We start from the raw sequence: 24,702 nt of genomic DNA on the forward strand, positions 1-24,702 counted from the left end.
AGGCGGCGGCTGATGCACGGTACTATGGGTCGGGGGGTTAGCGTGAAGGAAGGTCTTGAACAGCGCCCTGGAGGGACCTCACGGCGCGCTACACGGGTCTGCCAAGAGATGCGATCACGACAACAACGCCTGCGATATCTTTTGCCTGCACGAGAGGGCGCGATTGAAGCAACTGCACAAAGGGACTGCAGCGGGATCGTGCAAACTCTGAGCTGCTCAGCGCGAGGGGAAGAGCGGCCGCTCGTGAGCTGCGCCAAGTGGTCCACGTGATCTCGGTATTATTAGATCCCCTATGCTCCAGCCTCCCATTGCGCAGCATCGCGCTCTCATCAGAACTGCCTCGATATTTGCTTTTCTACTCGCATAAAGCAATTCAAGACGTCAAACATGGCGGAATTCAAGTGTCGTGACCGCATCGCAGTATCGTATGCACCAGGGCCGATATCTAGGGAGGTTGGTGGGGCACATGTAACGCGAACCCGACCGTCATGCCCCAACCAGTACTGGTAGCAGATCATTCATACACCCTGATGGGTTCACCGACTTGGTCGTAGTTGCGCGAAATCCAATTCAACAAGTCCTACACAGTAAGATTAAGGGGCTGCAAAGACTAAATGCACAATGTAGCCTGCGAGGCCGCCTTCAGCGATCAATGGTGCGTCGATGGTGTGGTAGTGCAATTGCGCGATTGCAATTACCCTCTAATTGGCTTCCATGGCCGTCGTCAATAGTGCACCCTATCTAGTCGTGCATCAGTCTGAGCACGAATCGTCTGCCCGACTCCATAACAGCACGACAGTATGCAATTCCTCGAGGCGTTGTCTTCAGAAAATGCCTACCTTGCTATCGCATATCTCTCCGTCACGCTTCCACACTATACATGGATCGGCGAATGCCTGCTTGCTAAACCTAAATAGCAAGTGTAATTTCTCCTCGACCCTACCTCATTCTACTCGTCATCGGGTGGCATCTCGTCGTCAATGTAGCGGATCAGCGTTATCCGCATCTCCGTTGTGTCGTTGCCGCGAAGGACGTCACTGACAAAGTGCGCTTCCACCTGCATGTGTACCTGGTGGGTGTTAGTCCATTACCCGCGCCCCATCTTGATGCGATATATGCGTACCATCTCTAGTGAACCCCGCAGCACGCCCACCAGTATGTTGGAGAACCACAGCTCGTCCTGCGCGCGGCCGTCGTCAGGCAGCTCTACAAAGTCGGCCAGCGGGTTCTCCTCGAAGATGAGGGAGAACTGCTTGTTGTCGCTCGACCAGTTGGTAATTGTCGGTGTAATGTTGAGGAAGATCTTGAAGCCGACCTACAACCACATGTCAGCTTGCGGTCTATATCCCATTGACTCGGTGGCGCTACCTTTGAGATCATCTCCGAGACCTCGCGGAAGTTGGTGCAGGCAGGCGCGCTCGACTTGGCGAGGAAGTCTTCAATGAGCCGTATGCCGATGTTGTATCCCATGCGCTCCAGTTGCTTGTTGACATCGGCGTAGTTGTATTCGTAGTCCTTACATAGTTGCGCGACAATGGTGCCGTATGTGAGGGTGACGAGTTCGGCGCTGACCTTGTCTACTCGAGTCCTGGCACCGTCAGAAGCGGTCGCTTAGAGTGGCCATATGCGAGACTTACTTCCACACTCTGACATCTATTAGCACATGTGCAGCAACTACTAGACGTCTGGAGCTCACTCCTCGCCCATGCGGGCTGCTTTGGTCGATGACGCCATGATTGCGGGGTTTTGTCGGACGATTTGTGTGGTGTCGAAGTGTGAGAGTAGACTGTTGCGTGTGTTTGGTATATTAAGTCGCTGATATCAAGTCGTGTTGTTGCGTCAGGGAGCATGCGGACTGCGGAGGAGCGTACCTGGGACGCCCGGGCCCTAGCGTAGATCTGCCTTGAGGAAAGTTTACCAGCTACAACTGACCACAGCCACCGCGCACCAATCCACAGACCCCACACATATACCGAATCAAGCACCCCTCCATCGCCATGTCGAGAGAAAAGCGACCCGCCAACGAGGCTTTTGGCACGAGCCAGCTGGTCAAGCGCACCAAGTCGGACGCGAATCTGGGAAGCTCTGCAGTAGCCGTCGTGAATGGCTCGGGCGCAAATGGCGCGCTGATACAAGCGGTATGTTATGCCCACGGACTTTTGATAGAGTACCAAGCTGAAGATTGCGACGTGCTGACAGGTGCTGTAGGGCTCGCGTACCAGCGCGCTGCAGTCGCCGGTTATGGAGTTGACGGGCCATTCTGGGGAGATCTTCGCCGCGCGCTTTGATCCGACGGGACAGTACATAGCTTCGGGCTCCATGGACCGGTCTATATGTCAGTCATCTGTGAACACGTGAGAGATATGCGCTGACATGAACAGTACTCTGGCGCAGCTCTGGATCATGCGAAAACTACGGCATTCTCACTGGACACAAGCAGGCAGTCCTGGATCTGCACTGGTCGCGCGACTCCAAGGTGCTCTTCTCCGCCTCTGCAGACATGCACCTAGCAAGTTGGGACGTGGAGACGGGAGAGAGGATACGGAGACACCCAGGACACGAGGAGGTTATCAACTGCATGGACGTGAGCAAGCGCGGTGAAGAGATGCTTGTGAGCGGGTCCGACGACGGCTACATCGGAGTAAGTGCATCAGTATATCGTCCTGGGGCATTTCTGACTCTCACAGATCTGGGACACGAGAACGAAGGACGCCGTAACATTCATCCCCACCGACTTCCCCATAACCGCTATATGCCTGGCCGAAGCCGGCAACGAGCTCTTCACCGGCGGCATCGACAACGACATCAAAGTCTGGGATCTGCGGAAACAAGCCGTCACATACACACTCCTCGGTCACACCGACACCGTCACTTCGCTCCAAATGTCCCCAGACAACCAAACCCTCCTCTCCAACGCACACGACTCGACCGTCAGAACATGGGATGTGAGACCCTTTGCGCCTGCAGACAGGCGTATTCAAACATACGACGGAGCCCCCACGGGTCAAGAGCGCAATCTGCTAAAGGCAAGCTGGGACTCCAAGGGCGAGAAGATCGCAGCCGGTAGCGGCGACCAGAGCGTAGCCGTTTGGGAAACCCGAACAGGAAAGCTACTGCACAAGCTTCCCGGCCATCGAGGTGCCGTCAACGACGTGCGGTTCCACCCGCTCGGTGAACCAATTTGTAAGTACCCTAAATCTCCTTTTGCATTCGTCCCTCTACCTGTTCTCCGCTCTGGACCCCGCGCTACGCTTCAGCTTTCCGACCGGATGGTGATCATGGCGGATTGGGTTTGGAGAACGAGCGAACAATTTCGATGGTTAGCGCTTGAGGCGGATAGGAGAGTAGTCCTTTGCATTGACACTCCTCACCGCTGAACACAACGCTATGGTCTTTCGAACACGAAGCTAACTTGGCAATCCTAGTGGTATCCGCATCTTCAGACCGCAAGCTCATGGTAGGCGAGCTAGGCAAGTGAACGTGGAGATGAAGCAACTTGGTGCGTAGGAAGCAACTTGGCTACGCAAACATGCTTCGAGATGAAATCCCCAGTGGAGCGTGGAGACCGAGGAAAGCGTGGAGAAAGGCCCGAGGAACATCCGGCCCCACGGTACGTCAGAAGACGTTGTTTACATATAGAACTGGATACGCCGGTGCGACATTTGACAGGGTACGGAGTCGCATGTACTGTCTTCCACAACACAGCGAAGGAAGGGGGTAAAAGACGCGTCGAAGACACGAATCTGTTTACTTTTAGCAGAACAGTATGACGCGCAACACCATCGACAATGTAAAGAGTAAACAAAATACAACCAAAGTCAATCAAGATGAATACCCGCGTCTTATGCACCGTTATGAATGCCGTTGCACGTAAATAGCACACTTGCGAAGCTACTGGTGCTCAGTCGTTCCTCATTGGGGTAGACGTTTCATGTTGTTTTTGTGCGAGCCAACCAGCGTGCTGCGGGCCTGACGCTTTTGCTACCAGCGACTTTTCCGGTCAACCACCAGAGGCCTGGAGAACATCCAGATTCGAGATCTGATGCACCGATACAGGCGAACCGCGGTCCGTGACACGTCCTGGATCGCTGCCGCACCCAGTGCTCCTGTGGATACGTACAGACGTGTTTCACTTTCGCAGCGATCGAAGTCTGATACGCCACATGTCGCGGAAACGCATGGCGCTCAATGCTTTCTCGACTTCTGACCGTCCATCGTTATTGGGACGCTGTGACCCATGTCATCTTGGTGCGGAGCGCGCGACCACCACCTTCTACTTTCCTACTCTTTCATCTCCTTCGTGTTTGTCTTGCATCTATTTTCCTTCCAGTCATTGGTAATAGAGGTAGCGGTTGCTGTGCTCCTGCTTGTTTCGCTTCTTTTCATTCTTTTGCGCTCGTTTGGCCGAGGTGCGCTGCTGGATAGCCCTGTCTGGTCCTTTTTTCCCACTCTTTTCCCTTTTACTATTCACTTTCAGAGTCTGGGAAGATCTTTGTTTCGACGGCTTTTCGAGAAAGTTAAGAGGTTGGTAGCCAAACGGTTCGCTCCAACTGGATTACTTTGCATATGCTGGGTAGGGTCTTGGGCAAGGGCGAGATCCATTCATTGTTCTTTCACTCCACATCTTCTGTTCCTGGAAGCGGTTCGGGTACACGGCGTTCCTGCATTGGTTCTGGAGTATCCTTTCTCTTATTCGCCCTTGTCTTGTCTTGAGTGAAATCAACACAGAGACCTTCGGTTAGCACGACGCGTCTGCTATAAGGGATTCACGTACGCCCAAGATAGAACTTGGGGGCTCGTAACCGTATATTTCTGGACTTGAGGGAACTACCGCGCTATATACGGATCGCCATGTTTCGGTCACCACTCTTCGCTTGGTCGCCGCGGCCAGACCAGAACCAGGACTTCGACGCAACGCCGGCAACGCAGTCGACATCTCGGTTCAGCGCGTTCCGCAGTAATGTGCGGGGGATGGTCAACGGGTCGTCGATATACTCGCAGTCGCCGGCTATGAATAACAACAACAACAACATCAACACACCCAAAACGCCCTTCCTGGGCTTCTGGAACCGCCAGCAACCGGCCAACCAGGAAGGCCTGCCCACCCATCAGAACGCGCATCGCGAATCACATGATTCGAGGGCTCCATTTCATGCGCATCACACCGCGGGCTCCTACATCGGCGCCATCAACCCGCCTCAAGATCCGCAGGAACCAACCACACTCTACGCTCGCCACCCAGCCGATGTACCACTGCCAAACCAGCAGGAAAGCTTTGTAGACCCCGAGATCCAGCAACTACAAGATGAAATAAACGGCCGACGACACAAGCGACGGAAGCACCGAAGAAGAAAGCACCACCGCACCGAACGATCCGCATCCAATGCATCCAGCGGTTCGAACGGATGGGTACGCAGGCGAGAACAGCGCGGCACCACCGCAGTATACATCCGCGGGTCAGCTGCACGCGGGAAGATGATCGCATGTGTGATATCCGGCACCTTTCTCATCACCATCCTCGCAATCTGTAAGTCCATCCATCCTTCCCCTCCCTTTCCCACCCCAAACATGTTAACTAACAACCCCTCCTCCCACAGACCTAGCCATTGCCCTAACCAACCGCTCCCTCGGCCAAGAAATCCACATCCTCTTCATCATGGTCCTCCTCACCATAACAATCTTCTTCTGCCACTCCCTCATCCGCCTCTGCATGCTCATGCTGAACCCGCCGCGCCACGAACACCGCGCTGCCATGCCCGACATGACGGGCGGCGGCGACGGTTTCCAGCCCATCGTCCCCATTCGCGTGCACCTGCGGCGCGACGAGGAAAGCGCAGAAGACGCGGATATGGATGCTGTGTTGGAGAACGACATGGTGGGTGCGAGTGGGGATGAGGAGGGGAAGGGTATGCCGCCGCCTCCGCCACCCGCGTACGGGCTTTGGAGGAGTAGTGTGAGGGTTGATCCGAATTTGCTTCATTGGCAGAGGGTTGAGGATGCGACAAGGGGTAGTGCCATCTCTGCTGCTGCTCACTCTACTCGTGCCTCGCTCTCTGGTCCTGCGGCTCTCGCTGCGGCGTCTCTCCGCGGCAGCGCAACATCGACATCACCTGCGCAACCCCAGCACGAAGGTCCCCGCCCCCCTTCTTACGCCTCAGAAGACGGCGTAAGTTACATCGTCGAAGCGGAACCGAGACACACGACAAATGTACGGGATAGCACGAGAGGCGCGTTGAACGACATTCATCCTGCGTGGCGGCCTGGGTATGCGATGAGTGAGATTAGGGGTGGCGAGTTGCCGGCGAGTGCTATGAACGGTAGTCGCTCTTAGGAATGCGTATGGCTGTTTGTTTGCTATATCGAATCGTGGCATAGCGCATCGCCCAGTTTGTTTGGTTATTATACTCGTAGCGTTCTAGCATTTGCGTATGTGTGGTTTTAGTACTTGAGGAGTGTGTACAATTGCATGGTTATACCACTTTCCAACAATTTCGACTTCCAATCTCAAAGCCCTCATCCTTCGTTCACCGGCCATTCCTACCACGTCCATGACGTGTTTCTCTCTTTCCGCTTCTACTCAACGTCGATTCCCCTCGTTGGTTTTCCTTCTTTCGCCATTTCGGCTCTCGATGCACAGAATGAGGTCACACCGGGGTGTTTATGAAACGTGAAGACGGGAAGAAGAACGGGGTGTACGTCACGCACGCTCTAGATATAGTAAACAGTTTCAGCCTCTTTGTTTGAGGGGTTGTTGTTGTCTTTTCGTCATCGGCACTGGGTGCGTCATTGGCAAGTGCATAATCTTGTGCGTTTCGCTGTTGTGGCTGGTTATTGCGAGTTGCTTTGGGTAACGTGAGGATTGTCCATATGTAAAGATTTTGACAAATGGTGAGCATGGAAGCAAAGGTAATGCGATCTATTCACGGCATTGCTCTGTGTCTCGTTCTACGAACATGATATTTTTCGGGCTGTCATGTTGATCGACATCAAACGCTTTGGGTGCATCCAGTGGAAGAGCATCCTTTTTATTCCTTCCTCCGCTTTTCTCGTCATTCTATTACCCATATCCCACAAGTCCCGGTCATCCAACCCCTTCTCGCCTGTGAAGCATCGCTAAGTAGTCCTCAGGTACCCCTTCTCAAACTTCCCCCTTGACCCAGCCTTCCCTCTTCATATTCGTTCAAGTCGAAATTAGACTGTTCCCTCATGGCATCATCTCTCTCCCTTATATATTTGTCCAATCTATCCTCCTCCCTCCCTCCTCTTCCGTGCCCAATCCTGCCAATCATTCCAATAGTCGCGTCTCAGCGCTGACCACATAGCGCGTCGACCCCCTTCCACGTCCCTTTCGCTAATAGCCAGGTCCATAGCAAATTGATATCCTCTCTGCTGCATCTCGATCAATTTGAGCTTCGCATGCCGGTTCTCAATGCGGCTAGCTGGTGCAGTAGCAGAAGCAGAGTATGTCGCGCTGATGAGTTTCCCGTGCCCGTCCATCCAAATATCCGGTAGCTTGTCCTCTGCAACGGGCCAGCCAGCTATGACATCAGACAAGAGCAAAAAGACTCTTCGCTCCAGATCTGGCAGGGGAATCTTGCCACTCTGCAATGCTTCGCACGCATCTGCCCCGGGGCGCTTGAGCGAGATGGAGATGCTCACCTGTTCTTTTGCGGCATCTTTCAACGCCTCCATGAGGCCTACGATGTTGATACGCAGCATGCTTAATGATGTTGCGTCGGCGGTTTCGAAAACGAGAGCGATGTTGAACGACGCGATGGATCTATCCCATCTGGGTACGAAAAAGCAGCAAGGACGTGTAAGGCAGTGTACTCGTAAGAAGTGGAAGTCCTTGAAACTGGTCCTACACGTGGTACTCCTTTTGACCATGGTAGCGTTTGCGTTGTGAGTTAACATGTTCCTAATCATGAAGTCAGAACGTGACTCCCTGCTGAGCTGGAGGATGTTCAGCTGTATCCCGTCTATGGTATGATTATCCATGTCTAGTATTGGACCTTCAGGCGATAGTGCCGCTAGGTTGATGATCTTTGACAAGACACTTCGAGGAAGGTCCAGGAGGTGGCGTGGCTTTGAGCCTAGTTGTCTGATGACGACGTCTCCATCTTGGTCCACTGCGAACTCCCTCCAGTGACTATGTTCCTTGTCAAATGTGACTCGCATGTATCGTTCCACAAAATGTATGCTGACAGAGTGAATAAGCCGGTCGAAATTGGCGAATCTTTGTAAACTAAATTGTCCGTTTCCGATCAAACTGGAGAAGATCGCATTGAAGTCGTTGACTAAGTCTCTCGGATACTGCCTTTTCTGTACCTCATACCGCTTCTTCTGTTCCTCAGTCCGTGCGAAGGAATTCTCGCACTCAGGGTCCAGTCTCCTACCAGTGCAAGTGAATGTGATTGGTGACTTTTTTGCACCGTTCTTCCAAAGCAATCGTAACAAGGGCAGTGCATCGAAATCATCCAGTGCATGCTTGCAAGCGTGGTAGCACATGGCATCGACATCGATATGTACCTTCTTTAGCATCCCAAACTGACTGCCGATGTTGGATAGCCATACGGAAGCATATGCGAACTGATGATAAGCTTTCCCGTCGAAATTGTCATAGCGCGGATTATTTCTTCCATCATGACGATCGAGAACTCGCGAGAAAACAAAGGTATTGTCGCTATAGAACACACTGGCTGCCTCATGGTATATCTGTCGACAGACCAGCAGCAGCGGTAATCCCAAGTAGAAGTCATGGGTGAACTCATCAGCAGCGCCGATTCTGGACTCGAGTTCCGTCTCAAACCTGGCTGTCAGGGCGTGGAATCCCTCATCTGTGTCGTAATTTCTTCGTTTGGGTTCGACCGCATGGTAAGCATCGGTGTTGTGAAGGAGTATTGGTTCGGCGCGCTTGAACAATTGTTCGTAAATCAAGTTGCGGATCTCGCCTGGCCGGTCAAGGAATGAGGGCTCGCTTGGATCGGCTGGGTGTGAGTCTCGCTTTGGGATTTGCATCCTGGCGATAGTGCTGGAGTCAGTTGGATGAAATTATGCTATGGACGATGCGCGACGAGAGAGCGACGAGTTGTGAGCTACCGCGAGCAGCTCTCACGAGGACAGAAGCGACAGTGTATACAGATTTGAGGTGCTTGCCTGCAACGCGGTCGCGACAGTGGAACTCGCAACAGGAGATCGGAAAGCGAATGCTGATATTGTTGCGCGCAAATTGTGCAACTCTCTGCCGTGTCGTCGTCCAGAGAGCCACGAGAGCAGTCAAATGATCAAGCTTGTCGGCGCGAGATTCTGCGGTGTCAACGACCGAAGAGGTGAGATGCAGCTCCAAGGACGCGCCGTGACGATTGTAAACAAGGCGAAGTTTGCTTCAGGCGCCCATCACGCTTTCCCATCTTCGACGAACGCCAAGACACACGTGATAGAATCACGTTGCACACAGCCACACGCGAAAAGAGCGAATGGTGAAGAGCGATCATACCGGAAAGTTTAGAATGGGAGGTGTAGAGGCCGAGTTCATTGCCATGTTGAATGTGCTGGTGCTAAGATGCTGGCACAGCACGACCGAGTAACACTACATATAATGGCAATGCAGCAATAGAGGAACAAGATTCATACCATCATTCCATAATACCATCATACCCTAATCATAAAACCCCAAGATCTTATTCGCCCGATCCAAGATAACCCTCTCCCCCGGTCCCAGCCCTTGCGCATCACTATCCCACTCTTGTAGCCCCATAGCCCTTTTCCCATCCTCCCCAACCAACTCTTCCATATCCCCAGCTGTAATACGCCCAACATGCTCACTCTCACCCACACCGCCACCGAAATCCGGACTTGGGGTACCAGCAAGGAACGTCTCGCGCTGACGAACAAGGTAATTGGCATTATCCTCCGTCATGGGACAAGCAGGGATGTACAAGACGCTGGAATCCGAAGTACCAGCATGCGTCTTGTCGACGCTGTGTATGGTATCGCAGTGCCAGGCTACGTAGTCACCCGGCCTGACCTTCGGCATATGAATCATAGATTTCTGCAAGTTGAGATGGGGATGTAGCAAATGTGACAGTTCCTGGCCGCGACCGGGTGTTGCGCCGTGGACCCAGGCGTTTTGCGTCTTATCCATTTCCCAGTTGTCTGAGGCGAGGAAATCGGCGGTGTTTGTGGTGGATGAGGAGGAGGGTGTTTGCGCGCCGGGTTCGACGCCGCGTTTGGGGGAGAAGAAGGGGCGGAGGAGGTAGTATGCTGTTGCTTTCGCCAACAGCGGGTTGACGAGGAGTGTGCCTTCGAAGGGACCGGTGTTGGAGAGCGAGAGCCAGCCTTGGAACATGCGGAACGCGCTGCATGCTCCTACGCCTTGGTGCAAGTCCGAAATGACGGGCAGACGACAACTGGCTTCCCAGGGGTCAAATTCTTCCCATCGCCCCTTCCACACAGAGTCGTAGACTTTGCCTAGCCCGTAGCCTTCTTCGTCCCAGCGTTCCACGCTGCCGCCGTCGACGTGTGGGCCGAGGGCGAACTTGGCGTCGCCGGGGAGGCGCATGCGCAGGCGGTCGGCGTAGCTTATGGGGTGTTTTGTGGAGAGCGGGATGTGTGGGTTGAGGCTGTGCCAGTAGGACATGAGGAAGGATTGCGTCTTGAGGAGGTTCGGGTTACCGCGGGCGAGGAGCTGGGTGCGCGACCAGTATAGTTCGAAGACTTGGGGGTTGTCGGCGGGGAAGGCTGCAGAATGGTTAGTTATGCGTATGTTTCCAGGATGCGCGCAGACGTACCCTTTGTCTGAGGATTCTGGCGAATGTACTCTCTCAAGTCCTCCTTCCATTGCAGCGCTTCCTGCTCTGGTACCACATTCCGGATGACAGCGACACCTCTCTTCCGCAGCTCACTGCTGAAAGACTCCGGCGCATTGTCGATATCCTTGAAATCAATCTCTGGAATGACTTGGCTACCGCGCTCAACAATCAGCGGAATCTCCTCGCGCAGATCTCGAAGGAGGCGTTCCCAAGACTCTCGCACTTCGGCTTCGTGCCCCCGGATCAGACGGCTTTTGAGGTCCGCATATTCTGGCGTCAAAGGTGTAAACTCCTGTCCTGAGAGCGATGCGAAAGCGTCGGATATGTCTCCTGCGCGCTTCTGGGCCTGTGTCGCGGCGGTGCGCAATTGTGTGACGGCGCGTATCGTCGGAGATCGGATGGTTCGGAGCGCGGAGAGCATCGCGGAGGTATCGTGTGGAAATTATTCGACTGTTCGATACTGTAGCATGGCCTTTCTCATCCCCAGAAGCCGCCCATTATATACTGCTGCTTGCGCCGAGGTTGCACCAGCGTTCAGTGTAGTTCCGACAGTGTAGTGAAGCTCAAGCTGTCGAGAGAAGATACTGTACATTCGGAAGCTCTTCTCGACTGGGTATAGCGCCGTCTTTGAGCTCTGCCAGTCCACCATCCTCGTCACTACCACTACATGTAGAGCATCGTTCCCGACGACTCCATCTTAGACCATAGTCAGCACTTAGATTCGCGAATGAGGCGATGAGGAACATGCTCTTCGGCGCGACTTGGTAGACGGAACCCTGGAGTGGTCGCGCGGGAAACGGCCGCCAGACCCAATACCCCGCCATCCCACTCCTCCAAGCATCACCTTGCGCCCAAGATGACTTCCGCGCTGCCGCCTAGCAGGTTAATAGGCAGGCTGAATCAACGGGCCGCAGTCCCACTGACCGCCTTCATCATCGAGGACCCTCATGGGCAGAATCGACGTAAAAGTGTAGCTTCGTCATGTGGGATGAAGCTATAACACTCAAGTGATCGTGACTATGAGCGGGGTCGCTCGACCAAGGAGCCATTGAGAAGGCGGAGAATGCGACGTCCAGCCCGCTTGAGCTCGACGGAGCCGTACCAAGTTCCTCATATGTCTTACTGCGCGTCGATTAAGGTCTTGTCGACGCGTGAGGACGGTTACGGCGGGACGTTCTCCGCAGCCTTTTGCTGTGTCCACGTATATAGAAGTATACCTGTCCCGTTGCTGCGGGTTGCTTTCTGCTTCTCTAGATTGTCAGCGTAAGCACCTCTGACAATAAGACTGCTTGAACCGCAATCAAAACCATCATGTCGCAGTCGTATCTGCCGAAGGATTTCCTGTGGGGATTCGCAACAGCCAGGTTCGTCTGATCTCAGGACCGATTTCTCCACTCCCCAATTGTACCCCGCCAACGAGATATACGGTTTGGGAGGCGCCACACTGTTGTCACATACTGAGTTTCTGAACCCGCAGTTACCAAATCGAAGGCGCACCGCATGAAGATGGCCGCGCCGATTCCATTTGGGACACGTTCTGCCGCATCCCGGGCAAGATTGCTGGCGGAGAATCCGGAGATGTTGCATGCGATTCCTACCACCGCACTGACGAGGACATTGCCCTCTTGAAAGATATCGGCGCAAAATCATACCGCTTTTCGCTCTCGTGGTCCCGCATCATACCGCTCGGCGGACGCAACGACCCCGTAAACGAAAAAGGTCTGCAGTACTACATCAGCTTGGTCGACGATCTCCGTGCCGCAGGCATCGAGCCGATGATAACGCTGTTTCATTGGGATCTCCCAGACAACCTGCACAAGCGATATGGGGGCATGCTGAACAAGGACGAGTTCGTGAAGGATTACGAGAACTACGCCAGGGTGTGTTTCAAGGCTTTCGGTTCGAAGGTAAAATATTGGATCACCTTCAACGAGCCTTGGTGCAGCTCTATTCTCGGCTATGGCACCGGCCTCTTTGCTCCCGGTCGTTGCAGTGACCGGACCAAGAGCGCTGAAGGTGACAGCTCGCGGGAGCCGTGGATCGTCGGCCACTCGCTCCTCATTGCCCATGGTGCGGCGGTCAAGGCCTACCGTGATGACTTCAAGGCCAAGGATGGAGGCCAGATCGGGATTACGCTCAATGGTAAGTGACCAGCACGTGGCTCGCGTAGAAGGTGTGGGTACCACGCATATCGAAGGCCGTGCCAGGGTAGTAAAAATCGGCCTCACGTCTGAGCATGAATATGACAAGCTGATATGCCGTTTCTAGGCGACTGGACAGAACCGTGGGATCCAGAAGACCCGAAGGATCGCGAGGCCTGCGACCGCAAGATCGAATTTGCCATTTGCTGGTTCGGCGACCCAGTGTACTTTGGCAAGTACCCAGACTCGATGCGCAAGCAACTGGGCGATCGCCTTCCCGACTTCACACCGGAAGAAGCGGCTCTCGTCAAGGGAAGCAATGACTTCTATGGCATGAACCACTACTGCGCCAATTATATTAGACACAAGGACACTGAGCCTGAGCCTGAAGATCATGTTGGCAATATGGACATTCTTTACCAGAACAAGAAGGGCGAATGGATTGGCCCAGAGACTCAATCCGTCTGGCTGAGGCCAATGCCTTTGGGTTTCAGAAAGCTAATCAAGTGGCTCAGTGATAGGTACGGCGGCCCGACCTTCTATGTGACTGAGAACGGAACCAGTCTCAAGGGGGAGAACGATCTCCCTCTTGAGAAGTTGCTCGACGACGAGTTTCGTTGCGAGTACTTCAGGGGATACATTGGAGCCTTGGCCGATGCTCACACCTTGGACGGTGTCGATGTCAGGGGCTACTCAGCTTGGAGTCTCATGGAGTGAGTAATCCCGTTTCTTGACGTCTACCCTGACCCCCACTTGTCATCAAGAAGTTTCTTTTTTCTTTCCCAATGAGTGGTGGAGTCTTTATTTGTCCGCATGGCGGTTGCGCGTTCGCTCCCGGGTAGATCATTCTTTCTCTCCTAGCCTCAAACACTGCGGGCTTGGGGTCCCACGGACGCCGTGTAAAGCGTCATGGACACTGACTTGGTGTACCTGCAGCAACTTTGAGTGGGCCGAAGGCTACACGACACGTTTCGGCGTTACCTACGTCGACTACAAGGGTGGCCAGAAGCGATACCCTAAGAAGAGCGCGCGAGAAATCTCGAAAATCTTTGACAAGTACATCAAAAAGGAGTAAGAAACCGAGAATCCTGGCGACCCGCGGATGTGGCGTACGACGGTGTAGGACGGATACGCATCCACCGAATCACTGTCGGGATGGGCCTGGATTGATAGGCAGAGCCCTTCTAGGATTTTTCTAGCGCGATGTATGTGGATGGGAGACGGTGAATGTGGGACGATGTGGCACAATATGGCATGCCATGATGGGCTGTCCTTGCAAATTACCGTGTGCGGAAAGCTGTGCGACCCTCTCTTTTCTTAGATGGATCTCGGAGTCTTTGCATCTGTAGATACTATCTTAGATCCGGAGCATTGCGCCATCTTAGGCCCCGCGTGGTAACAACCACTGGGATGATGGTTGTGTATCTCCCGTGTTAGCCTCGCGATATTGATTCCGACGTTTGAACGAACTCCTCATCTGTCTGCTAAGATCGTGGTGCCGTGGTGCCCGAGGCGTAGTGTACCAAAGTTGATAAAGTTTGGTTGAGTGCCCACCATGCTGTCATGGTTGAGGGTGAAGGGTGCCTGTAGAGCTGAAGAGATCCCTGACAGCCAAATCGGCACGCGTCCCATCTCGCCTGTTTCCTACACGCATTCGTCCACCAACGTCAGCGTACCGCCACTTTCAGCCTCGAATCATACCCCACAATTGCGTCTTTTATGCAGGTAAACGCCAAAAAGAAAGGAACATGGCGCGCCCAACGACTATACAATCGCATTCGGGTTTGGCCAAAACGATAGCGACTGAAAACTGTAATAGGTGGCCCCACCAATCACTCGATAGCAAGAGGTTGCGCCATCGCTATGTTGCACTTCTAGTCCAAGAGCTAGAAGCTTCGGAGACCTTTGATGGCGCAACAGGCTCGCTTGGCGCGAATCGTGAAGCGTGATCGGTGAGGGAGGGCGCGAAATTGTAGCGTTAGCGAGGCTAGGAGAGATCCAAATGGTGTGGTTAGAGCAAGTGGGGCATCCTTGTTGGGGTAGACCCGTAAACTCTAATTTTCCACAAGCATGTTTCAGGCTAGGGTCGTCTTGTCACCAAAAGTTCGTGGCCGCTAGCGGGTGGCATGGTCTTGTGGAGTTGGACAATTGAGTTCGAGATTAGCAGCGGACAATCAGGATGCAGGTTCATGGAAGAATGCCGGCTGATTATCTAGTAGGCACGGAGTGATAGATCCTAAGTTTGGTAGCGAAAGCATAGAGTCATGACGAACCGTCCGTCTGTGACAGTTTGGCGGCTGGCCTTGCTTTGGGACCGGCACTTGAGATTATGATAATGCTGATGTTTCGGACGCCATCTGATCCGGCCGACGCAGGTTTGCTTGCGCAATCGTGAACGGGCCCGCAAAGTGGACATGGTGTCCTAGAGTTGGGCTTGTCTGTAGGGCCCTTGGAGATGGTTGAACTAAGCTTGCGTGCAGCCGCCAGGCGCCTTTACGAGTAAGACAGGTCTAGCGAGCGAACCGGCGCTCGCTCTGCATCCCAAGAATTCCAGTGTTTGGGTGTCGGTGGTGACACTGCAGCTGCGATCTGACAGGTAGAGATGGTTACACCGCAGCACCGATCTGCCGCTCCGGGCCACGACGCACGGGTACCACTGCCTGCATTGCACGGAAGGGGTTGACGACGATGGGGCTCGACGGAGACGGATGTTCGGATTTCGCATTCGGTTGAGCACTGGATGGAGCGCTGAGATTGGAGCACACGGAATTCACCGCTCCTATCGACACTGCAGAGCGAGATGGACGATACTGGACGCGAGGTGCATTTGATACGGCGCGCCGCCCTTGGATACGGCGAAGATCAACGTTCGGGCAGCTACGTGTGGGGAACGTCGATATTAGGCTCGCCATTCGTGGTGGTAGTAGCAACGGCTGGTTTCAGCATCTCGCGACTGTCATGACGATGTTGGTTAGTAGTGTCGCTGAAGCTGCCCCAGTCGCGATTACAAACAAGAGAGTGGCCTCATGTCAGCCACTCGTGGAAGTCCCTAACTGCGTAGAGACGTGACGGCGGCGCGCTAGAAGTTTGCATGGACGGTGAGAGTATTGGGGCTAGAGTGCGCAAGGGAGAAGCGAGCGCGGGCGGTGGGCATTGACGTAGGGAAGGAGCTAACCTCGTGACTTCCCGTACGCGTACCATGGCCCTCGACTCTTCACCGAAACCTGAGGCCGGCGATGGAGTTGGCTGGAAATGAAGCACGCTTTCGGGCACAGTCTAGCTGTCGCTGTCTCAGGTATACGCACGACGTCAAATAACGTCGCTGCTAGCCGCAATCAGGCGGGCGTTGCAGGTGGTGCGGCGCAATTGATCCTTCGGGCTCCCCACCTGTGCCCCTCCAAACCACCACGACTCTGCCCGTGAACCTGCATCTCGCGACCGCAGTTGAAAATTCTGCCCAGGTCTCCATCGCCAGCACGCACTGGGCAGGATCGCGCGCTCCGGTCCATTCTCTCATCGCGGCACGCGGCTGGCGGCACCTTAGCCTAGTGCTGCCGACGTGCATCACTGTCATCTTCGAAACAGTTGCCGAAATTCGCTATCGTCCAATATCGGCGCCAAGTGAGGCCTGGCAGCAGTGCCGTCTACGGCCTAGTCGCTGAAGCCTCGCCGTGTGCGCCTGCGTCTATGGAGCGGTGAGGTTGCTCGGAGGATTCTTGCTTTATCGATTATTGGGGGATGTGATGCATAGCGCAGCAGATCCGCGACCCCCATGGCGAAGACTGCCTGGTCCTGCACTGGCTCTGCCCATCAGCATCTCCAACTCGTCACGAGATGTGACGCATCAAGGTTTGTACGTAGTCTTCCTATACCACTGGATACGGTACGGCGCACGAGCTCTAGCCACAACCTTCTGACCTCTCCCCCATGCGGCGTGCAGGAGCGCATCACGGACTCTCTCTGGCCAATGCTCCTCAGCTCATTTCTGCAAGTCCGACTGTCGGCAATGCAGTCCCTGCGAATGACGGAGCCCTCACCATATCTTCCCACGTGCCGACCATGCGCTTAGTCTGCAGGGCGCCGAATATAGACGTACCATGTATGCATAGCCAGCACACGGCATGAAACGCATCGATAGCCATGAGGCCACGATAGAGTTTACTCCGCCGAACATGTCCTCCTCGCAGCGTCGGCAAGACTGCTCAAACTCGATATGTCACCTGTGGTGTAAACATGGTCCGTGGAGTTACTTCGGAACTATCCCTCCAAAGCCCTGAGCCCTCGCTGCTCGTTCATGGCGGACCATGCCATGGCCCTGCGTCCCGACATGATCGACGTGCCTGTCAAGCTACCCCCCCTGGGACTCAATACTCGCAGAGATCCACAGCGGACCCTCGGGCGTCTCGCAATTGCCCGCCGCCTCGACGCTCAGTGCGACCCTCCGACTGAAGCAGCCATGGACAGGCCCATCGTGGCCCTTGGCACTTCGGGCTAATTTTCACCATGCAGGGCTTCCACGTGCTGACCCTTTTAGCGCTGCCGGGGCCTGCTCGTCTGCGCGCTCCTTTGCATCGCCCGTGTCATCCCTGGATCCTGGCATCGCTTCACGTACTCGCTGCATGAGCCCACGCCATACGCTCCTCAAACGTCACATTTTGTCCGTGTCTGGCTTGCCTGTCATCCAAACTTCGCTACGGTCCGCAAACACGACCAGCTTCCTGACTGGCAAGCGGCCATGGCGACATCAGCACCATGCCTGCCCATTATTATGCGCTTCCGTAGACCCTTCGCGGTGGGCCCACGGGCGCTTTTCTGCGCGCACTCTCGACGTCAGGTGGGCCGAAGCGTGTTGCGCAGGAACTCGGCCATGCCAACGCGGGTGGGGTGCAATTAACAAGCTAGAGCCTGTCGTAGTGCCTTTCCAGAACAGTCACGCCTCGCACCCAGACGCAGGGCGACGTGCTCCTAGGCCGGCCTTCCTGCCACCACCGTTGAGAGTTTATATGGCGTGAAGGGTCTTTACCACCCTAAGCTGATACGAGCCTGTGGGATACCTACACTATGCGGCGTCCAAGCCTCGTACTAACGTACAAGCTAAAGTGAAACGATTTCCCCAGAACCCACGTTGTGTGGCTACCCACCAGGGGCCCAGGATCAGGATGCCAACACTAGCCTAGGGCCGAGCATGGGTCCCGACAGACGCTATCCATGAGACCTGATAGCAGGTTATAGGCTCATGCCAGCCATGTCTTGCTACCATCAGTCCTGTCTCTCTACCATTTTGCTTCGCTCCTTTGGTCGTGCCGTCCCTGACTTTGTTTCTAATATCTGTCTCTGACTGACATCATCCTTCCTTCGCATCTGCAACACGGCACAGAGCACCCCTCATCCCTCGTCATTATTCTCCTCCCAAAGCACGGGAGCACCCTTCGCCTGTACAGACATAACTGATATTGCCAAACGCTTGGACCGCATTCGTTTGGGCCACGCTGACATAGCAACGTCGACATCGCATATACTCTCACCGCCTCTCGCGGATCCTCGATGACTTCAATTCTCCACTACCGAGACCCTATCGCCTACAGGAGTGACTTCATGAGTACCTCCAGCTACCACTCGCCTCACATGGACCAGCAGAAGAGGTCGCCGCCTTACGAAGGCCATTCTTCTGGCTCCGAAGCCAGACAGCTCACTCCCGGTGCGAAGAAGCGACCTTCGAGAGCTGGCACCCGCAGCGTCACCACCCTCACCGCCGCTCAACTCGAGCGAAAGAGAGCGAATGACCGAGAAGCACAGCGAGCTATCCGCCAAAGAACAAAAGACCACATCGACACTCTTGAACGCCAGGTTCGCGACCTCACTGCGCAACTGGAGAACAACTCCTCCACCAAGATGATGGACCTCATCCGGAGGAACGAGGAGCTCGAGCAAGAGAACGCAGTCCTCCGCGCCCGCCTGTCACACGCCGTATCGGCACTGGGAGTCCCAGAATCAGGAGCAGGTACGTACTATTGATTTCATTCCTGCAAAAGCACTGTCCAATTGTTCGACTCACAAGCTCGTTGGGTTGTCATGGTTGCTTTTTGGTGTCTCGGGCCGCAACCGTTTTGGTGCAGCCGAACCTCTTTTCGCAACATGTCACATCTTTCTTTTGCTTCATTTCCCGCATTCCGGTTTGGCGGCTCGATTGAGCGACGTGCAGTATCTGTAACGTCGGATTCCTGTTCCCGCCGAGGCGAGGCGAGAAGCGCGAGCCTCGTTCTCCACCCAATGTGATATCGATGCATGGAGGCTGACATGACTACAGCAGGCGCACCTTCACCGAGTGATCGGGTTCAGATGCTCAGCCAACCCCGGAGAATGTCTACTGGAACGGCGAGGAGCGCACATTCAGTCCCCGAAATAGCGACGCCCGTGTCTCAACCTGGACACTGGCAGTCGCAGCACACGTACGCCCACCACGTCTCCTCACCGCACGTTGATACGCCACCTGCCATGGGTGAAGTCCAAGCGCCACAGCACGAGGGAGTTCGCTGGAGTCCTCACCCCAGTCACCCTCAGCAACAGCACCACCAAGTTTCCATGCCAGTGCAGGATGCGTCGGTCCATGCGGTTGAGCAGCCCAACATGTCATACCCAAGCCCATATGTCATGGAGAGCAACGCGCGAGCCATGTCTTACCCTCTTGAGAACGCCTCCATGGTCACTTCTCAGCCGATGCCAATGTCCGGTTACGGTACACCGACCTCGCATCCTTCGCCTCACGCCTCGGAGTACCAACGACACATGAGTGTTCCTATGCATCACCAGCCCGTTCAAGGCCAAGGCCCACCTCAGCACCAGCACCAACAACATCACACATCTGCTCCCTATGGCTCCTACCCTGTTGGTCCCCAGCAAGGCTACCCTCCCCAGGTCAGCCACGGCAGCGAGATGCCCATGATGCACGCACAGCACGGTCAGCCGCAGATGATGAACGAGCAAGGACAGCACATCATCTACCAGCCGTACCAGTCCAACATGAAGGTTGAGCATTGAGTATGACCACGACTCGTCTGAACATGTTCGCAAATCCTACGTGGCTGCAGACCGTTGGCAAGGGTACCAGGGAGACGATCCTTCGATCACACAACACCCACATCGAGCAATCTACTAGACGCAACCACGCGCCATGGAACAAATTGCTCCTTCATCGCAATCTTCTCGACGCGGGACAAAATGTCCTTGACACGCGGCACCACGCGGCACAGTCACGATAGGCTGTATTCCTCGGCGATATATCATAATTGTTCCGCAAGGGCCCTTCCGAAAGCAGTAGCACGCGCCGCCGCTCGATGCTGTCGATGACGGCAAGACGCGATCCATCTCGCGGGAATTTGGCAGGGACGACCACGCCGCCTCGATCCTTTGGGTTTTCACACGCTAGAACCAGGCACACGTTCACGGTTCACCGCTATACGACGCGGCACCCGTTTCCAAGAGCGCCCCCAGCGTCGGACAATTTCGCATCACCTCAAGTTTTTTTTGGACGTCGTCGTCGCTGCTCCCCACGATCGCATGAAGCGCAATGAAACAGCAACACGGAAGGCCCCACATGCGGATTGTGGGATCGCATCAAGATTGCAGTCGCCCGTGGTGCAAAGACATCAGGTCCCGCTTGGGACGCTACAGCCTAGTGCGTTCCTGGAGACTAGCTTAGGGCACGATGGACGGTGAAGAGGTGGATACGATGATGATGGGATGGTGGAAGCGGAAGAAGAAGGGAAATGAGCAAATGGAACATTCCGTGGATCCTCCATTTTCTGCGCGCGCGCCTGACCGGGGGCCTCGTTGCGAGATTTGTGAGCCGTCGGCCGCGTTTTGGGCTTCCAAGCTGGCTTCCTTTCGCTTCCACCTCGCCCACGCCCCTTAGTCTGGTTCGCTGGGGGCTTTCGATGGTGCGATTGCGCAGACCAGCGCGTTCCTGAAGGAGCAATGCAACCGAGATTTCCCGACATCCGAGCATCCGTTCGAACTGGCCCATGCCCACGCTCCATCCATCCCCCATCCATCACACCCACACGACATCGGCCACCCGTCATGGTATTTGTCTTTTGTAAACTTACGAAAGGGAAACATGCATGGAAGCTAGCCCCACATGCGCCAGAAAGTCTGCTAAAATTTCCTCGTGCGGATAGGGCCCACCGACGCTGAAACATGGTATGCCAAATACACTTTACGAGCCAGCTACGAGCTACACTACGCTACACACCGGACGCTGGTTACGCATGCAGCATCGGGTGGTTTGCCAGGGCAGAAAAGGTCTACAACAGCGGTTCCGCCGGCCCTTTTTGCCTCGTCCCTTTATCGGACGTTTTCTTCCGATGGACATAGTAGCGCCGTAACGCCGAAACACGGTGGCCAGCAGAATTTCTCGGGCGTGGCTTTTTCTTCGCTGGGTGCTGCGGAGCCTTTGTTGCCAAGGCCAGGGTGTGGAGGCTTTGCGTGGCGTCCCGCGGATCCGCTCACATGGGATACATGCGTTCGGGCGCGCTTCCGCCCAATCGCATTGCGCCGTTGGGTGCAGTAGCTCGTCTGCGCTCGCTTGTGTCCTGCATAGGGAAGCGTTGCCGATACACAACCATGTGAAGTGGACATGAGCTCACCGTATTGTCCCTTGATCCTGGATCACGATGGCGGCAGTGCTCTCGTGTGATTGTTTGTCACACCGCATGAACGCTGACGGAACGCTGACGGAACGCTGACGGAACGGAAGCTTCACGTGAATCCGAGGCCACTGGTGCTGCGTGTGTCGGGCATGGTCTGCTACACTACGACTACAGGCTCTCTCCTGGTTGCCATCGCCTTCATGACGACGCCTGCGCTGCTGCCTGCTGCGCGCGGATGTGCTTCAGCTCGTTGGGGTACCACCGCTCGCCAACGTCGGGATGGCTCTTGATCCTGTTCATCAGCGTTGCCTCGCCGAGGTGTCCCCATCTGCCCTTCACAAACGTAAACTCCACATCGTCCTTGCGCTTCTTCCTCGCCTGGTCCCTCAGCTGTAATACCTCGTCCGGCACATCCATGGCTTCAAACTGCGCGTCGTAGCTCACGCCTTGGAAGAACGGCACCGAGTACCGCGCGCCTTCTCCCTTGCGCGGACTCAGAACGCGATGTGTAGTTGACGCGCAAACCCCATCTGTCAGCGCCTCCATGCCTTGTCCGATCGCCACAACAAGCGTACCAGGTATGGGCTTGCAGTCTATCCACTCGCCCTTTGCGTTCTGCGCCTGCAGGCCGAGCTGATCGGACGCCTGCAGCAGGTAGCTGGTGAGCATACTATCTTTATGCGGACCCACGCCCTGGCGCTTGATCTCCCACTTCTTCCGCTCCATCTCGCTCGCCCCAGCCGGCAGGTCACCCACATCAACCTCCGGATACTTGACAATCTTGAGTTTGTGCTGCTGGTCGCGATCAAAAAACTTCTCAAACGCCTCCGCAGGCAAGCCAATCGCCTCTGCGATCAGCGACGTGAAGAGCGTGGAGATGTGCGCCATGCGCCGTATGTAGTCCTCATAGACTGGTCTGAAAGAAGGGAGATGGTCAGCCGACGGCCATTGGTTCGGTGCGAGCAAGTTGTGGTACAGCGGTGCGTCGGGTCCGGGTAGTGCGTGTGGAGTCGAGAGATCGAGTTGTTCCCTGTGGTCTGGATTGAATGCCGTGGTTTCGTTGTCGAGCTACGAGATGGATTCTTGTCAGCATGCATTTTACGACGAGTCGTTTGACGACCAAAAGAAAGAAAGAGAGCAAAAGTTTTGAGTTATACGAGGAAGAGATGGGATGGAGTAATGGCAGGAGAGAGAGAGTGTGTGTGTGCAAGTTAACGGCCGTCGAGTACATATTGTTGGCGTCGTCTATTTGGGATATACCCGGGTGATTCTGTTATCTGTCTTTTTTTTCTGATTTTGCAGCTGGCGTTGGTATGAGAAGAGAAGAGGGCATTGGAGGTTTATTGTGATACACGCGTTATGGGTTTACGGCCGGTTTCTCTCTTTCTTTCTTCGTTCTTCGGTTCTCTGTATCATAGTTTCCTTGATATATTTTTTTGGACTCTCTCTTTCCGTACACACCATGCATAGCGTAGCATAGCGATAGCTTGTAATAGACCATCGTCTTATCTGCATAATCGTCGTCTCTCTCTCTCTCTCTCATTCAACTTGCTTGCTTGCTAACTTCAACTTGGCAAATAGAACAGAAACACAACAAACTCAAAAGGAAATCACACACTCACCCTACTCCACCCCAAAAAACTCTTCTCATTCTTCATCTCAATCTTCTCCTTCTCCCCCCTTGGCAAATCCTCAAAGAACCTCCTACACTCCTTAATCACATCCTGCACCAACCCCTCTGGCAGCCCTGTTTCGCTCAGATACAAAAACCCCACGTTCAACAAGGCATCGCGTAGGTCGCGCAGGAACTGCGGTTTGGTAGCCGGGTTCAGCGCGGCGCTGAGCGGGAGTACGGGCAGGGACGTGAAGGTCTGTAGGGGGTCTACCATGGTTCGGTGATGATGGCTGCAGATACGATGGTTGTGTGAGTGCAGTGACAGTGTAGTCGTCTATCGATGAGTGTTGATGTTGTAGCGGCTCCGTTCCGTTGTCGCTCGTGTGCATGTGGTTCCCAGTCCCGGCGAACTACCCCGCGCCTGCCTCACACCATTCAGCGGGGCAATCGCACCACCACCCCGCTGTTCTGACTGGCTGCGACACTTCCTATCCTCGCCTCATTCCTTCCCGTCCATGTTTGACAAAGAAGTGATGAGATGACTCTAGTACCTCGCCATCCACTTGAACGCCAGACCCACGGCTGTGAGTTTCAAACCGCCGATGACGAGGACGCTGAGGGCTTCGAAGAGCATGATTGGCGTGTGTAGCTTGGCTTCCCGAGTAGTTCTGGAGTAGGAAGGTGTGTAGTCGTAAAGAAAAGTAGATGAGTGTGATTGGTAGATAGGTAGTAACTTTGTTTTCCCTCTCGAACGGTATACTCGAGATGAAAACGAAAAAACAAACCACGATGGAGAGATATTTGCTTCTCTTATACGCCTCAATCTGCCTAACTACGTTGATGCTTCCCGTTCCCGAACAACGGTCCCTCGTGCCTCTTTTTCTCGCCTCACATACGGTCTGGAATAAGAAACTTGAACCCGGCCGACCACCTGCACCGTTTGTTTTCGAAGCCGCCGCAGTCCGTTGGCGCTGCGCGCCGGGAATGACTTGCTTGCCTTGGTTGTCTGGCGTACAACCCAGCTCCACTTCCCCAGCCCGTTCGATCATCTATTCGATCTGGCCATTGCATCGACAGCCCGTCGTGGAGATACGCGTCTCCACAGATAGTAGACTTCGGCGCAACGGCGGCGTTGTTGTTGTACTACGGCATTACGGGTTATACCAGCCACGTGCCAGGCTATTCATCGTCATTTCCAACCTCGCCGTCACGCGAGACACACTCCGCGGCAGCAAACTATGGAAAGTATCGCGTAATGCGCTTGTTGTGCTTTGTCCATTTCTTTGTTGCGATGCATGCTTAACCTCCCGATCGTGAACTGCAGTCGTTGGTCAGGATAGCTATGCACCAGTGACGTAGGTCACATGCGCGAAGCGGCGATGAGGACGATCAGCGGTGGAAAAAATGAGGCTGGTATGCAGGTGTAGCGAAGCGGTTAGTGGTCATGTGCTACGTAGGACGACGACGACCACGACAACGATTACGAC

The 24,702-nt window shown here is 54.7% G+C and overlaps 8 protein-coding genes across 8 annotated transcripts; 4 read left to right on the forward strand and 4 right to left on the reverse strand.

Annotated features, from left to right (window-relative positions):
* Positions 1-949: 949 nt before the first annotated feature.
* J4E86_005105 (uncharacterized protein) lies at positions 950-1,734 on the reverse strand (the record flags this gene model as incomplete). The annotated part of the gene is made up of 4 exons (XM_051445641.1): positions 950-1,069; positions 1,124-1,315; positions 1,369-1,588; positions 1,697-1,734. The coding sequence occupies 4 exons, from the start codon at positions 1,732-1,734 to the stop codon at positions 950-952; spliced, it is 570 nt and encodes a 189-aa protein (XP_051303738.1).
* Positions 1,735-1,997: 263 nt separating this feature from the next.
* J4E86_005106 (uncharacterized protein) lies at positions 1,998-3,478 on the forward strand (the record flags this gene model as incomplete). Its single annotated transcript, XM_051445642.1, has 5 exons — positions 1,998-2,138; positions 2,209-2,335; positions 2,382-2,641; positions 2,688-3,183; positions 3,444-3,478. 5 exons carry the CDS (start codon positions 1,998-2,000, stop codon positions 3,476-3,478), a joined length of 1,059 nt encoding a protein of 352 aa, XP_051303739.1.
* Positions 3,479-4,851: 1,373 nt separating this feature from the next.
* Positions 4,852-6,236, forward strand: J4E86_005107 (uncharacterized protein; the record flags this gene model as incomplete). The annotated part of the gene is given in 3 exon segments (XM_051445643.1): positions 4,852-5,527; positions 5,598-6,166; positions 6,186-6,236. The coding sequence occupies 3 exon segments, from the start codon at positions 4,852-4,854 to the stop codon at positions 6,234-6,236; spliced, it is 1,296 nt and encodes a 431-aa protein (XP_051303740.1).
* Positions 6,237-7,242: 1,006 nt separating this feature from the next.
* J4E86_005108 (uncharacterized protein) lies at positions 7,243-9,018 on the reverse strand (the record flags this gene model as incomplete). Its single annotated transcript, XM_051445644.1, has 2 exons — positions 7,243-8,269; positions 8,336-9,018. The coding sequence occupies 2 exons, from the start codon at positions 9,016-9,018 to the stop codon at positions 7,243-7,245; spliced, it is 1,710 nt and encodes a 569-aa protein (XP_051303741.1).
* A 640-nt stretch (positions 9,019-9,658) lies between these two features.
* J4E86_005109 (uncharacterized protein) lies at positions 9,659-11,232 on the reverse strand (the record flags this gene model as incomplete). The annotated part of the gene is made up of 2 exons (XM_051445645.1): positions 9,659-10,740; positions 10,791-11,232. 2 exons carry the CDS (start codon positions 11,230-11,232, stop codon positions 9,659-9,661), a joined length of 1,524 nt encoding a protein of 507 aa, XP_051303742.1.
* An 890-nt stretch (positions 11,233-12,122) lies between these two features.
* On the forward strand, positions 12,123-14,027 carry J4E86_005110 (uncharacterized protein; the record flags this gene model as incomplete). The annotated part of the gene is made up of 4 exons (XM_051445646.1): positions 12,123-12,175; positions 12,289-12,953; positions 13,080-13,665; positions 13,889-14,027. 4 exons carry the CDS (start codon positions 12,123-12,125, stop codon positions 14,025-14,027), a joined length of 1,443 nt encoding a protein of 480 aa, XP_051303743.1.
* Positions 14,028-18,577: 4,550 nt separating this feature from the next.
* J4E86_005111 (uncharacterized protein) lies at positions 18,578-19,990 on the forward strand (the record flags this gene model as incomplete). Its single annotated transcript, XM_051445647.1, has 2 exons — positions 18,578-18,953; positions 19,260-19,990. The coding sequence occupies 2 exons, from the start codon at positions 18,578-18,580 to the stop codon at positions 19,988-19,990; spliced, it is 1,107 nt and encodes a 368-aa protein (XP_051303744.1).
* A 1,808-nt stretch (positions 19,991-21,798) lies between these two features.
* Positions 21,799-23,489, reverse strand: J4E86_005112 (uncharacterized protein; the record flags this gene model as incomplete). Its single annotated transcript, XM_051445648.1, has 2 exons — positions 21,799-22,668; positions 23,223-23,489. 2 exons carry the CDS (start codon positions 23,487-23,489, stop codon positions 21,799-21,801), a joined length of 1,137 nt encoding a protein of 378 aa, XP_051303745.1.
* Between the last annotated feature and the right edge of the window lie 1,213 nt (positions 23,490-24,702).

Source organism: Alternaria arbusti, assembly GCF_024043155.1.
Source record: "Alternaria arbusti strain BMP 1465 chromosome Unknown scaffold_5, whole genome shotgun sequence".
Taxonomy (NCBI): Eukaryota; Fungi; Ascomycota; class Dothideomycetes; order Pleosporales; family Pleosporaceae; genus Alternaria; species Alternaria arbusti.